Below are 15,645 nucleotides of genomic sequence, written 5' to 3'. Positions count from 1 at the left end.
TCTCTAGCTGTCCCTGCATTAGAAACCTGCAAAGGGCATGTTATTAGTCTGTCAAACCTTAGGGGAATATAGTTGGTTTTTTTTGGCCAGTGACCAATTTTTATTGGTAGCAGTATAACCCATTTTTCTTTGAATCCCGTGAACTTGAAGACATGGATTTTATGGTAAGTGCTGTCAGAATGTTTATACTGGGTTATTAAAACAATATTTTTATGGAATTATGCAAAATGTATGTTTTGGGAGATTTTACATTTTCCCACAAAACAAACAATTCAAGTTTTTTTTTTTTTTTTTTTTTATCCGTGCTGTTTTGAAGACGAATGACAATGATGTGCTTAAAATCTATATTAACTAAAATTCAGTGTAAAATAATATCGGGTATATTTGGTGATAATACAAATATATTGATATACTTTTAAATATCAAAGATATGATACAGATGATCACATTTCTACACAAGCTCTTATTTCAAAATACCATATTTCAATACGTGAATGATAACTTGGTAAATTTAGACTTGGTAACTTAGTACAGTGGAACCTCGGATTACGAGCATAATCCGTTCCAGGAGAATGCTCGTAAACTGAAGTACTCGCATATCAAAGAGTTTCCCCATAGAATTCAATGGAAATGAAAAAGATTTGTTCCGCATTGACCTCAATGGCATGCAATACCGCATGTGGCCAAAAGGGGGGGGGGGGGGGCGGAGAGCCTCTGAAACACCCAAAAAGGCCAGAGGACAGCTCGGCTGAACTCGGAAAGGCTCGGGAACGGACTATTTCCAAATGGCTCCAATCAGCTCTGCGCGGATCCGGGGCCCCCCCCCCCCCCCACTTCAGGCCAAAAGCGGTACTGCACACTGGTTTTGGCTTGAATCCGGCTCATTTTGCAGTCAAAATTTTTCAAAATAATTAGCTTTCCGTAGCTCTACGGACTTATGTAAACAAGCTGGTGTTGATGTTAACACTTGTGATTCCTTCTCAAAACGGACCTTAAAGCTTACACTTTAAAAATGCTTGGACAATGTTATACTGTGCACGTAGCTTGATAATTTATTCAAGACTTGTACTTAAATTTAGAATGAATCTATTTTTAAACACATAACAACAAAGCCATTGTACAGACTTTGGTCTTGGCTTTGTAGAGACAGACAAAAATGTGTATGTCTCTTAATATTTGAAATATAATTATATCATGTTGCAGGTAGAAATAAGACAACTCCAAATTGCTAGGCCACAATATTAAATGGTTTTGTTTTGTACAGTGCCTTGCGAAAGTATTCGGCCCCCTTGAATTTTGCGACCTTTTGCCACATTTCAGGCTTCAAACATAAAGATATAAAACTGTATTTTTTTTTTTTTTTTTGAAGAATCAATAACAAGTGGGACACAATCATGAAGTGCAACGAAATGTATTGGATATTTCAAACTTTTTTTTAACAAATAAAAAACTGAAAAATTGGGCGTGCAAAATTATTCAGCCCCCTTAAGTTAATACTTTGTAGCCCCACCTTTTGCTGCCATTACAGCTGTAAGTCGCTTGGGGTATGTCTCTATCGGTTTTGCACATCGAGAGACTGAAATTTTTGCCCATGTCTCCTTGCAAAACAGCTCGAGCTCAGTGAGGTTGGATGGAGAGCATTTGTGAACAGCAGTTTTCAGTTCTTTCCACAGATTCTCGATTGGATTCAGGTCTGGACTTTGACTTGGCCATTCTAACACCTGGATATGTTTATTTGTGAACCATTCCATTGTAGATTTTGCTTTATGTTTTGCATCATTGTCTTGTTGGAAGATAAATCTCCATCCCAGTCTCAGGTCTTTTGCAGACTCCATCAGGTTTTCTTCCAGAATGGTCCTGTATTTGGCTCCATCCATCTTCCCTGTCCCTGCTGAAGAAAAGCAGGCCCAAACCATGATGCTGCTACCACCATGTTTCACAGTGGGGATGGTGTGTTCAGGGTGAGCTGTGTTGCTTTTACGCCAAACATAACGTTTTGCATTGTTGCCAAAAAGTTTGATTTTGGTTTAATCTGACCAGAGCACCTTCTTCCACATGTTTGGTGTGTCTCCGAGGTGGCTTGTGGCAAACTTTAAACGACACTTTTTATGGATATCTTTAAGAAATGTCTTTCTTCTTGCCACTCTTCCATAAAGGCCATATTTGCGCAGTATACGACTGATTGTTGTCCTATGGACAGAGTCTCCCACCTCAGCTGTAGATCTCTGCAGTTCATCCAGAGTGATCATGGGCCTCTTGGCTGCATCTCTGATCAGTCTTCTCCTTGTATGAGCTGAAAGTTTAGAGGGACGGCCAGGTCTTCATAGATTTGCAGTGGTCTGATACTCCTTCCATTTCAATATTATGGCTTGCACAGTGCTCCTTGGGATGTTTAAAGCTTGGGAAATCTTTTTGTATCCAAATCCGGCTTTAAACTTCTCCACCAGTATCTCGGACCTGCCTGGTGTGTTCCTTGTTCTTCATGATGCTCTCTGCGCTTTAAACAGACCTCTGAGACTATCACAGTGCAGGTTTCTATTTATCATCATTAGTCATTTAGGTCAACATTGGATCATTCAGAGATCCTCACTGAACGTCTGGAGAGAGTTTGCTGCACTGAAAGTAAAGGGGCTGAATAATTTTGCACGCCCAATTTTTCAGTTTTTATTTGTTAAAGTTTGAAATATCCAATAAATTTTGTTCCACTTCATGATTGTGTCCCACTTGTTGTTGGTTCTTCAAAAAAAATTACAGTTTTATATTTTTATGTTTGAAGCCTGAAATTTGGCAAAAGGTCGCAAAGTTCAAGGGGGCCGAATACTTTCGCAAGGCACTGTATATGCCAAAACAATTCAATTATCAAAAGATAAACTAACTAATGTTTTACCAGTGGTCTAAGAATCTTTGGTTTTAAGAAGTATCAGGTGTAAGAACGACTTCCAACATCTGCCTTGCATCTCTGCGCTATCATGATCTCCACACCCTCTCACCTTCCAAGATTCTTTCCGCCTCCCTTCAAGCTTTTCTTTAGGATCTTGGATCACACTTTTGTGTGTCACTACTGCCTGATGGATGATGTAAAAATGGTGGTTTGTTTAGTGTTTTATCATGACAACCACGTCTGGCGGCCATCTTGAACTCTTAATATTTTCACCACCAGGTGCAGTATTGTATTGGAATTTTATTCTAATACTTGAATAACCATTTGACCCTGGCTTAGCAGAAATGACTACTTGTCCAAAGCTGACACTTTGGTGTCAATTTCCTCCAGACATTGCGTCTATTCCTAAGATCTAATACTTGCCACACTAATTACCTTCTCGTTAAATTCCTTGAAAATTAAGTCATGGTTCTGACTAGAAGCAGAAGTTATTCATGAATATTGTCATTAATATAACTCCTAAACATACCCACTCATATACAGTATTTGAACCAAACACCTCTCATATACTAATATTTTCATAATTAATATAAAACAATAGCTGAGTACATATGAGTATTATAAAACGAAAATATAACAAATGCACAAACCAAAACATGTGACATTGTTTAATTATGTATATAATTCCTCTAATATAACGTAAATATATATTTGCCATTATAGATAATGTGATAGTTTTTGCAATACATAATGTTTCTTTTGTGAATAAGCCCTCTCGTTGCTCAATCCTGGAAACAAAATTTAGAGACTCCCATTTCAAATGAGCTCATGGACCTAGTCTAAACACTGCCTATGTACACTTATCTTTTACAGGCTGACAGAGAATTACGATCTTAAGAGAACTTGACCTAATACACTAAAACTAGGGAACCCTCACCAGAAGGTTTTAAGACAACTAAAGTTAACCTTTTTAGAATTATTTTTTTTTAAACACAAGATGGCTTCTTTGTGTGTGTGTATGTATATGTGTGTGTATGTATATGTGTGTGTGTGTGTGTGTGTGTGTGTGTGTGTGTATGTATATATATATATATATATATATATATATATATATATATATATATATATATATATATATATATATATATATATATATATATATATATATATATATATATATATATATTAGGGATGTACCGATACTAGTATCGGTACCGATACTGAGCATTTCCCCGAGTACTTGTACTCGGGGGAAATGCTCCGATGCCTCACCCGATACTTGGGCAGGCAGGGGAATTGGTAGTTTTCCCCCGTCCGTGCAGCTCTAAACCCCCCCTGTCTGTGACGCTCTCCGCCCCTCCATTCGTGCAACTCTCCCCCTCCTTGCCGTCTTCTCCGTCCATCCGTGCCGCTCTCCCCCCGATTATCCGTGCCGCTCTCCCCCCGATTATCCGTGCCGCTCTCCCCCGTCCATCTGTGCCACTCCCCCCCCGTCCGTCCGTCCGTGCCGCTCTCAGCCCCCCCCCCCCCCCCGTCCGTCCGTGCCGCTCTCCCCCCCCCCCCCCCCGTCCGTCCGTCCGTGCCGTTCTCCCCCCCCCCCTCTGTCCGTGCCGCTCTCCCCCCCCGTCTGTCCGTGCCGCTCTCCGTCCTCCGTGCAGTCTTCTCCGTCTGTCCGTGCCGCTCTCCCCCCTCAATCTGTCAGGGGGGAGAGCGGAGGTAGGAGCCGCTAAACCCGGCTCCTACCTTTTTCCGAATGGATCACTGACTCTGTCCATTCACATAACTGAGCATCGTAACCTGTGATTACTATGCTGCAGTTTATGAATGGAGAGGAGCTTCCCTCTATTCATTTCAGCTGATGCTGCTGAGAAAGGGACTGGGGAATCTGTTTCCCTAGTCCCTTTCTCTGTCTTAAAGGGGAGATGTCAGAGGTCTGTTAAGACCCCTGATATCTCACCAAAGCCCCCCAACAGGGCTGATTAAACAAAAAAAAAAATTGCAATAAATATTTTTTTTTTAAATAAAAAAAAAAAAAAAATGTAAATAAAAAAAACACACTGACAATCCACCTTCCCCCAAAAAAACTAAAAAAATCACTGTAAAAAAAAAAAATTATAAAATACCGTCACATGACATTAAAAAAAGTATCGGTACTTGTACTCGGTCTCAAAAAAGTGGTATCGGGACAATATATATATATATATATACATACATATACATATACATATACATATATATATATATATATATATATATATATATATATATATATATATATATATATATATATATATATATATACATACATACATACATACATACATACATACATACATACATACATACATACATACATACATACATACATACATACATACATACACAGCCTCAGGAATTAATTCATTTTAACCCCAATAGTTCTGACAGTACAAAAATTCTATCTTATTTGCCTTGATAGGTAAAACTCATATACTCCTCTAGTAAATCATGCCTAATATGTGTTATCAAGTTTTGAGCCAAGTTAGTTTTTAAAATGCATTAATTGAAAATGCTCGTATTTGGAACTTGATCTTTTTTGTATTTTGTTGTTTTTAGGCTGTCAACCCTGGAAAATCACTTTTTTTGTTATATGCACTCAAGAGCTCCCCGCGACTCAGCATGTTATACATGTATTTGTTTGATTACACAGATACTTTTTTACCTTTCATCCATACAACATGTCCTCTTAAGGAGGAGAATGAAGATGACCTCATCACGAAGTTTATAGTAAGTTTTTTTTAAGTGTGTGTTTTGTGTGTTTTTTTTTTTTTTTTCTTGCATGTTCCCTTGACAATCTATAGTGTGTATTTTTATTTAATTTTGGTTTTTATGGGTACATCCATTTATTTGTCTCCAATTGGACTCCTGTCAGTTACCTTTTTCAACAAGAGTATCCCACTTTTTTCATTTTGTTCAGCACTGGGTCTGGCATAAGATATAAAATGTCACCAATTCAGTATTTCAGTGTTTAGATTATGATCCCCATTTTTTTCATGGGTAGGTCCAAAACAAAAGAACAAGCAAAAAAAACAATGTATTAACCACAATAAAAAAATAAAATAAAAAAACTGCGCTTACAAAAGCTGAGAGTTGTCATCACAGAGCAACATTTACAGCATCAATCAATATATGTAGAAATGTACCTCTTCCGGTGAAAAAAACAGTCACCCAGGGGAAAAAAAAATACGAACAGCCTGAATGAACCCTGGCAGACATTGACAACATCGCAAGGATGGACCACCTGAAGCGGCTATATAGCATTCTTCATGCAGCAGCTTCTCAGACACCATTGCTAAAGACTTTTAAGGTTCCACCTAATCCTTGGAGTGATGGCAGAATCTAAAAAACCTGGATATATTCAGGCTAGTATCTCCTCCCCACGCTTAATCTGTGCTTATACTTTTGTCAATAAACCCACTTAGCCTGTAGAGTGTCCCAGCTGCAGCTCTGCCTAAACATCCATCTCATGTAATACCACCTGATAGCTAAGGGATAACTTACAATAATGTGAGCAAACTACAGCACAAAAGCCCAACAGGGCTTTCCTCCTGATGGTTCATCTATCCCCAGGAGATGGTGGAGCATCACACAGATACGCACAGGCTCAAGGGACTGCAAGTTGTCAGCCCAACTGCAGATACAGGGCTGCATTGATTCCTTCATCTACATATTCAATCTGCAACTTCATACATGCTCAGAGCATGTACAGAGTTGAGGATTGTCTTTCATCTACTCATCACATTAGCAGCTGAGCAACTGCACATCCTGCATCTGATGGCTCAGGAGGAGTCTCATTAATTTGGGGTAGTAGCTCCTTTCTTCCCTTTTGCTAGAACACATAAAATATTGTGACAATATAAAATCGGCTTCTTCTTATTATTATTATTATTATTATTATACAGGATTTATATAGCGCCAACAGTTTGCGCAGCGCTTTGCTGATCTATGTATATACACAGATCAGCCATAACATTATGACCACTAACTGCGAAAGTGAATACAATTGATTATCTCATTACACTGGCACCTGAAAATGAGCAGGATAGATTAGGAAGAAAGTGAGCATGTTGTCCCTGAAGTTAAGGTGTTAAAGGAAAAAATAGGCACGTGTAAGGATTTGAGCGAATTTGACAAGGCCAAATTGTAAAGGCTAGACCAGTGTTTCTCAACTCCAGTCCTCGGGGTGCACCAACAGGTCTTGTTTTCAGGCTTTCCATTATTGTGCACAGGTGATTTTATCAGTTTCACTGCCTTAGTAATTACCACAGCAGTTTGATCTGAGGGAAATCCTGAAAACATGACCTGTTGGTGCGCCCCGAGGACTGGAGTTGAGAAACTGGGCTAGACAACTGGGTCAGATCATCTTCAAAACACTTGTGAGATGTTCCTGGTCTGCAGTTGTCGGGACCTACCAAAAGTGCCCCATGGAAAGAAGAATTCAAACTGACAACAGGGTCATGGACAGCCAAAGTTAATTGATGCACGTGGGGAGCAAAGGCTGGCCTGTGTAGTCCAAACTACAGAAAACTACTGTAGCTCAAACTGCTAAAAAACGTAATGCTGTTTTCAATAGGTTGCTTGTTTTGATGAATTCATGGATGGTTTGAGGAACACAAGTAGTAGTTCTAGGTGTTGACTTGGCCTCTAAATTCTCCAGTTCTGAATCCAAGCAAGCATCTTTTGAATGTGCTGGATAAACAAGTCCGATCCATGGATGTTCCACCTCGTAACTTACAGGACTTAAGCCTAATACACACTATTGGAGAAAAAGGAGCCGCTGTACTAACCATGCTATATTAGTACAGCGATCTTCCCTGATGTGCTATTGTGCTCTGATGGGGATGCCCCCCTCCCGGCTGGAACACTATGGTCAGCACTCTGTTATTGTCTAAGAGCGCTGATCAGGAGCCGATCGGCAGACCGAATGGCAGCCTTCTGTCTAACCGGCTGCAGTAGACATGGCCCGACTGTTGGCATGTTTCTACTGGACTGGCTGATGACATTTGGCCCCTGTGTACTAGGCTTTAAAGTAGAAGTCAAATCCTAAATATACTTAAACCTGTTCCCACTCCTATTCTAGGCCTATTCCAACTACCCTGTAAATGAAAGATGTCTATTTGTACATATGCTGATGGCACGCCGATCTGGTCACATGATCGGCTCCCATCGCTGGCTTCAGTGTAGAGGGACAACAGATTCCATAGTAAGCCTGTAGTTGTCACCACAAGGGCATGCAGCCATTGACAGGGATCTCTCCTCTATACTGAAGCCAGCCATCTTTCTTTTACAGAGTAGTTAGAATAGACCTATCTTTCATGCCTCAATGGGTTATGATGGGTGGTCAAATCTATTTCTGAAGTGTGTGTGTGTTTGTTTATTTATATATATATATATATATATATATATATATATATATATATATATATATATATATATATATATATATATATATATATATATATATATATATATATATATATATATATATATATATATATATATAGCACTGCACACACAAGCCCAGACACTAGACCCAATTTCATGTACTTTTTTAAAGGATAAGTTCACCTTTTGGCAACATGTTGCATACGTTTTTAGGGTGTAACATGTTCCCACTGTTGCAACGGCTTGCCTTTTCTTCCTCCTCCCTGTGACAGCAGTATATGGTGGCATTCCCTGTATTGGCTGTCACTTTTTGAAAATGGCACAGACGTGTAGGGCTCCACACAGCTTTATTAGAATTAAGTACAAGCATTGACCTCCTTTTTGGAGCTGTCAGCTTGATGTTCTCACAATGAACTACCATGGCGCTGTTGAGTACTTTGGTAGTTCATTGAGTCTTCCAGTCAGTGTCTACTGCCTGGCTGTACAATGTATGGGGCAGACGGCTCACACTGGCAGTCTGCATGCCATGATTTTTTTTTATTTTTTTTTTCCCTTGCAAAAGAAATTGCATTTTGTTTTTTAAAAAGTGAACTTGCACTTTAAAGAGGGGTCTCATTTGAAGACTAATTGTAATCTCATCCATTTATTTACTTTTCATCATCTTTATGCTGCTCCATAGAAGAAAATATGGCTAACCTGTAGCTTTCCAAGTATTTTGCAATTTTACATTCTAAATGACCATTTTCAGCATGAGTTCTAGATTTCTGCAGTAGTTGGAAACTGTCAAGATTTCTGTGCGACAGAGGTATCACTTTTTAAATCGCTCATCCATTCCCAGAAGCCCACAGTTGTTCAAAGCCTCCACAAACGCCAACATCTGATTCTTTTATTAAGTCTCAAGGAATTTTAGGTTCACCTTTTCGAGATGTTGCTTATTAGGTGGATGTCGGAACATCTCTGCTTTGCCAATATTGTGTTGTCGATAGAGGTCAGTTGAGTGGCACAGAAAATGTTGGCTTTTTATTTATTTTTTTATTGTGGTGTTCCCCAATTTCATGGGGAGACCTTTGCAGACCTACAGTTGTTTTAACTGCAGAAAGTGGCTTCTATTTAAAATATGAATAAAAACTGTGTCATATCTTATGCATGTGGTTATTTAAATGAGATTGAATCTACTATGCTGCTAATCTGAATAACCAGGGGATAAATTCAGTATGGTTGCACATAAAATCCATTGGTGTGTTGGCTTTCATTTTAATCCTATTTTTGTAGATGAGCTCACTTCATTGTCTGGACAGTGTACACTGTGCTTGGGTGAGATGTTGTGGCCCATATGGGCCTGCCTACTTAATTTTGCAATTTGCAAAACTCATTTGATACCTTCCTGGCCTCAGTGCCGAAATACAGCATCTTCAGAGGTCCGCAATTAAACTCATAGTAATTTGTTTTTCCTTGCATTAATTGGGTGATTATGAAAAATGTACATTCAAAGTAACTATTGACACAGAAAACATTTGTGCAAATTATCTGCTGAATTTGCTTAAAGCGGAGGTTCACCCTAAAAAACATCTATGTAGCATCTCATCCAGCATACTTGCGTCAGCTACAGTATGCCTTTTTTTTTTGCGCTGTATTTACCGTGTAATCCTTCAGTTTCGTTTCAGACTCCCGCGGGGAGTAGGCGTTCCCATGAAGTGGGGAACATGATTGACGTCCGGCTATGGCGCGTCACGCGTTCCGAAAATAGCCGGACTAGGTCTCAGCTCTTCATGGCGCTATACGGCGCCTGCGCACGGACTAGGAGCTGACTGTGCAGGCGCCGTATACAGCAGAGTCCTATTTCGGCTATTTTCGGAACGCGTGACGTACCATAGCCGGACGTCAATCATGTCCCCCTCTTCATAGATACGCCTACTCCCCGCGCGAGTCTGAAAAGAAACTGAGGGATTAAACGGTAAATACAGCGCAAAAAAAAAAGAAAAGCATACTGTAGCTGACTCAGTATGCTGGACGGGATGGTATATCATTCTTTTAGGGTGAACCTCCGCTTTAATAAGGAATTGGAAATGTAATACACTGTTACTAAAAAGTAGGGCCAGTGAAGGATATATGTTGTGTAATCTATTTGCAGGTTTCTTTAGCATTAAGTGCATTGCGTGGCAACTCCAGACAGCGGGTAAGCTTATATTGGCACTAATAATGTGGTGTCTTAGTTTTATTAAATGATGTCTTGGACACTAACATCAACTAATTAAATTTTTTTTTTTTCTACTGATCGTAATAAGACTGATAACTGTATTTAGTAGCTAACCATCAGTTGCTGCTTGGAAATAGCTTGTATAGAAACAAAGCTTTTGTTGTGGAATCTCTTTGCCCAGTGGCACTCTGGGTACTGAGCACAGGTTGTACCACACCTGAAAACACTGGGCTGCATCAAGCATGGTAGTAACCTCATAACTATGGATGAGCTTGCGTTTGTTCTCAACTAGATTTGGGTCTTAACCTGGAAGTCAACTGTCGTTTTTGGTCCAAACTGCTACGGGGATTCCCTGCCATGCTGCTGGCTCACTCAAAAGGAGTGGGGCTGCTTACGACATTACTGACCCAATATGGCTATATTACATTGACCTCTTGTTGAAAGACTCTCCTAATGTCCAGCACGTCATGGCATAATAGCAATAATCCATTCCTTGCATTTTCATCTTCTAAAAATCTTGATTACATGGATGCATGCAAAGTTTGCTTGAGGCATTCCTTGCGAATATCCGACCTTGCATCAATCACTTGACAGTCAGTTTACATTCAGGTCATTATTTTATTGCCTTCAGTATGTGCGGGTGTCTGACTTAAATCAGAAGTTTGAGAGACCTAAAGATGATTTGGATCATATGGCTGAAAGTCACGTTACTTTTCTGTAATAGTTTCTTGCTTTTGCATATTGACAACATTGTTTTGCTTCTTACAGGATCTCCAAGATCCAACGTGGACTCAGTGGCGGGAATTTCTTGTTAAGTACCTATTTCTTCCATATCAACTTCTTGCTGAGTTTGCTTGGGACTGGCTCGAAGTTCATTATTGGACCTCTCGGTTTATAATCGTCAATGCCATGTTGCTTTCAGTGCTGGAATTATTCTCTTTCTGGAGGCTGTGGTCAACAAGCCAACTGAGGTATGCATTCATTGCTAATCTGTTTCTTTTGTTGGATGTTTAAAAGCTTTGAGACTTCTCATGCCATCAAGTTTATGCATACCATCACTGCATGCTCATCAAACACATGGACAGGTAGCTCACAAGGTTTTTCTTATTGCTGTACCATGCAATTTGGTGGCTGCGAACACACCTGCATTTGCTAGATGCTTGGGATTGTCATAAGAATTACAGACACTTGGCCACATCTGAAGAGGGCAGAGCATTTCCTATGTCGTGCAGGAAACTGGGCAGCACAGTTAAAATGCATGTGAAATGTTTGACTGTCTGAAAATTTGTAACTTTGCCCAGCCATTCTTGGTATTAACATACTTCCTTCAAACAGCAAAGCTAGCATAGCATTATTTTATGATGACAAAAAACCTAGCCGGAAAAAAACGTTGCTTTCAAATATATACATTTTAATTGCACTTGCGTTTCTTCTTACGAATTGCAGTGGTACCTGTGCTGAGGATTATTACAAATTGGCTGTCGAAGGCGTGCAATACGAAAACAATTTCCTTACAAACCTGTTGCTACAAAACGGTTATGCAACTTGAAAAGTTGCACTTCTATACAATTACATGTTTAGCAATAAATGTAGCGTTTATAATTAAGTTCTTTTTTGCCTTTTCCCAAAAATATGTAGTAATGGTTGAGAAATGAAAGCTGATTCAAAAATATTTGTCTTTGCAACTCCTAGAGGTCACCATCCTTTGTTCCAAGCTGTCAGTTTCACCATAGACCCTTCTACTTTAATAAAAAAATGTTTTACAAAACTTGGCAACATGAAAAATTTGACTTTTGGGAGGATTTGAACCCACTGAATCGAATTAGAGTTGAAGATTTAAAGCACATTTTGACACCTGAGGCCCCATACACACGACCGAACACGTCCGCTGAAACTGGTCCGCGGACCAGTTTCATCGGACATGTTCGGTCGTGTGTACGGCCTATCGGACCGTTATCCAGCGGACAAAAGTTTCTTAGCATGCTAAGAAACTTGTCTGCTGGAAACCGGTCCGTCGGACAGTACGTCTAACCAGCGGACCGAAAGCCAGCGCATGCGTCGAATTGATTCGACGCATGCGTGGAAGCATTGAACTTCCGTGTTTGAGAACGTCGGTGTCTTCTACGTCACCGCGTTCTCTGTCCGCGGGGATATTGGTCTGATGGTGTGTACACACATCAGACCAAAATCTCCCAGGAGACATGTCCGATGAAAACGGTCCGCGGACCGTTTTCATCGGACATGTCTCCTCGTGTGTACAAGGCCTGACACTCTCCACACAAAATAAATGTACAAGTTGTAATTGAGTGTTAAACACGTTAGCTGAGTTATTTCTTCTTGTTTCTCTTTTAGGTCTTTTCCTCGCCTCATGTGGGGTCATTTTTGGAAGATGTCAACGCAGGGGCTTTTTGTTGCAATATTTTGGCCTTTAATTCCACAATTTGTTTGCAATTGTCTGTTCTACTGGGCCCTGTACTTTAACCCAATCATCAACATCGACCTTGTAGTAAAAAAAATCCGCAGGCTGGAAACGCAAGTAATGTGAAGGTACTCCTGGCCAGGGTTGTGAGTCACAACACTGAACTAAAAGAAAAAATTCCTCCGCTTAATAAAGTCACTGTGTGATTGGAGATGTAATTTCTTTTCAAGGACTTGAGAGATTGAGGCACTATCGAGGTCTACACGTTTTCTTTAACTCCCCTTTTTTTTTTTTTTTTTTCCTTTTTTCTTTTTTTTTTAAGAGAATGGTAGTTGAAAAATGTGTGATTTTGCAGCTGAATTTGATGTTTGTGATTTTATTCAGCACCACTGAATTAAAGGATCGTTCGCTATAAGACTCGTGGAAATCAAACCCAAGCAATAAAGGTGGAAAACACCTGTCTGAATGCTCTATACCCATTGATATATTTGCAGTGATTTAATGAAATACAGGGTGTTCTATAAGAGTGAAGGGCATGAAAAGTGGAGGTGCTGTCTATAGTAACCAGCTGGATCTCGCCTGTCATTTTTGCAGTTGCAATAAGGAACTGACATCTAACTATTGTGTGCAACATACGTTTTATATTTTTATCCTCCCATAATTTGTGTGGTTTTTCCCATTTTTTCTATAGTTAGATTCTTGCTAACTTGAGAATTTTTAATGTAAGTACACTTTATTTTGCATAATTCATTGACCTACTATCAAAAATCATATTTTTCTGGTTAATGTAGCAATTGGATCACACAGGTAAACAATTAACTGGGCCATTGCTTTTAAATTGTTTTTTTTTTTTTTTTTTTTTAATATAATTTATCCTATATATTGTTTACATTTTAAGCTGCCAAATTTAAATTGCATAACTGTCCCATTGTTGGAAGTTTTATCACTTAATCGGAAAATTGAAAAGTTACTTTGACATACATAAAAAAAAATAGAGAGCAAGCGGATACATTTTTTAATTCTAAATATTACTAGCTTTAGTTAGCTTGTTTAATGTGTTACTGGCCAGATCACCAGATCTGGCCAGTAAAAACAAAAGAATGCAGACACCACATTTAAAACTTTTAAAAATTTGCTAAGCTGCATTTAAAAAAATTGTGTTCCAATTTAATATTTCTTCAGTTGAGTCTTCACTGAGTTTCGGTTTTAGAACAGCTATACCAAGTGGACTAGATCTTAAAGCTGATGTCCAGGTTTACTTTCACTTTAAATAGTTTGTTTGGGCCAAGCTGGCACAATTTCCTTCACTAACATTTGCGCCCACTTGCCATGCTGTAAAAAATTTATGTAGTCTCGGCTGCATAGAGTATACAGCACTGAGTTCTGGGTGTGGGACAACTTTCCTGTGTCACACCTGGAACAAAATGGCACCAGGCTGGCACTCAGCCATTCATAAATGGCTTTATTTTCCATCAATGAATACAAAGCTTCCTGTGATTGACTGAATCTGAGTTTGTGATGTCGTCGGCTTCCGACTTATTTCTATTCATTGATGGAATACATGGCTGCCTATGAATGGCTGACGCACTTGTATTTTGGGTGTGAGAGGAAGGTCTCATCTCGCACGTGGAACACAATTCTGAGGCTACATACAGCTTATACAGTGCATGGCGTGCCCATGTTGGTGAAGGAAATATTTTGGTCCAGCTTTGGCGACTAGAAACCTGGAGATTGGCTTTAACTCTACTGATGACTTTAGTTTGTGACACACATTTTCTAGAATATGAATAAACCTAGCAGGTCTTTTGAAAGGGTTGGTGGTTATCCGGGGTAAATGTGGTGTTTTCACTGATCGGCTACACTGCCTTCTGTTCCCCACAAATTTCTCTTGGTCTGGCAGTATGAGATGCCTTCACTGGCAAACAGACTTGTGATGGAGGCCGGAAGGGGTAGGTAAGATTCAACACCAGTTCCAAGCTTTACCTATTAGAACAGCCTGGGACTCTGCAATGACAGCAGGGTTTCTGAGACCACTGCAAGTATGTCCAGGTGCCTCTAGGCATGCAGATTTCTTTTTTTTTATTTTTTTTTTAGGGTTTCTTAAAATTTGCTACAAGAAAGTTATGGTATGAATGCATATTTACATTTTTCTGTAAATGTCTTACCATGTCATTTTCCACAATTTAATATTAAAGTCATTTGCAATAGTTTCTTACCCTCCCTGTTTTCATGCAAGATGACCTTTCAGCAATATAGCCCGTGCATCCAGAAGCCATCTACCAGGCAAAGATCCTGAAGGTCGCCAGTACTCTAAAATTCTTTGCAGTGCAATTTGAGCCTGTTTTATTTTGTATGGGCTCACATTGTGCCACAAAGGTATCGGTGAGTACCGAATTGGTACTCGCTGGTTAAAAAAAACTGTATTAGTTGAACCATAGTAAAAGATTTCCCTCTTCTCTGCCCTAGCTGTTATGCCATATATAGGGGTGCACACAATTTTTTTTATTTTTTTAAAAAGATCTGGTGGTATGCTGTAATAATACTGTGCAGGAATTTGATATGGGGGGGGGGGGGCGATGCGGGGGGGCGGTGGTTGGCTTAGTTATGCAATATTTACCACCTTGATTGCAAAGAAAGTAAATATAGGTGTTTTTTGTTGGATTTAAACTGTTCCCTTTTTTTAAAAGAAATATCTTCCAGGTTTACCAGAGAATGTTAGTGTAT

General features: G+C 39.4%; 1 protein-coding gene across 2 annotated transcripts in view; it reads left to right on the top strand.

Annotated features, from left to right (window-relative positions):
* BFAR (bifunctional apoptosis regulator) overlaps positions 1-14,000 on the top strand; it is a 46,714-nt gene extending 32,714 nt beyond the window's left edge. The window contains exons 6-9 of one of the 2 annotated variants that reach the window (XM_040356870.1): positions 5,477-5,647; positions 10,437-10,481; positions 11,271-11,473; positions 12,855-14,000. In XM_040356870.1, coding sequence (XP_040212804.1) covers positions 5,477-5,647; positions 10,437-10,481; positions 11,271-11,473; positions 12,855-13,047 — 612 coding nt within the window. In that variant the 3' untranslated portion in view covers positions 13,048-14,000. The remainder of the gene's footprint in view (positions 1-5,476; positions 5,648-10,436; positions 10,482-11,270; positions 11,474-12,854) is intronic. The other variant, XM_040356871.1, reaches the window with a different exon arrangement.
* The last annotated feature ends 1,645 nt before the right edge of the window (positions 14,001-15,645 follow it).

This window comes from Rana temporaria, chromosome 6 (assembly GCF_905171775.1).
Source record: "Rana temporaria chromosome 6, aRanTem1.1, whole genome shotgun sequence".
NCBI lineage: Eukaryota > Metazoa > Chordata > Amphibia > Anura > Ranidae > Rana > Rana temporaria.
This window is presented reverse-complemented; position numbering and strand designations above follow the sequence as displayed.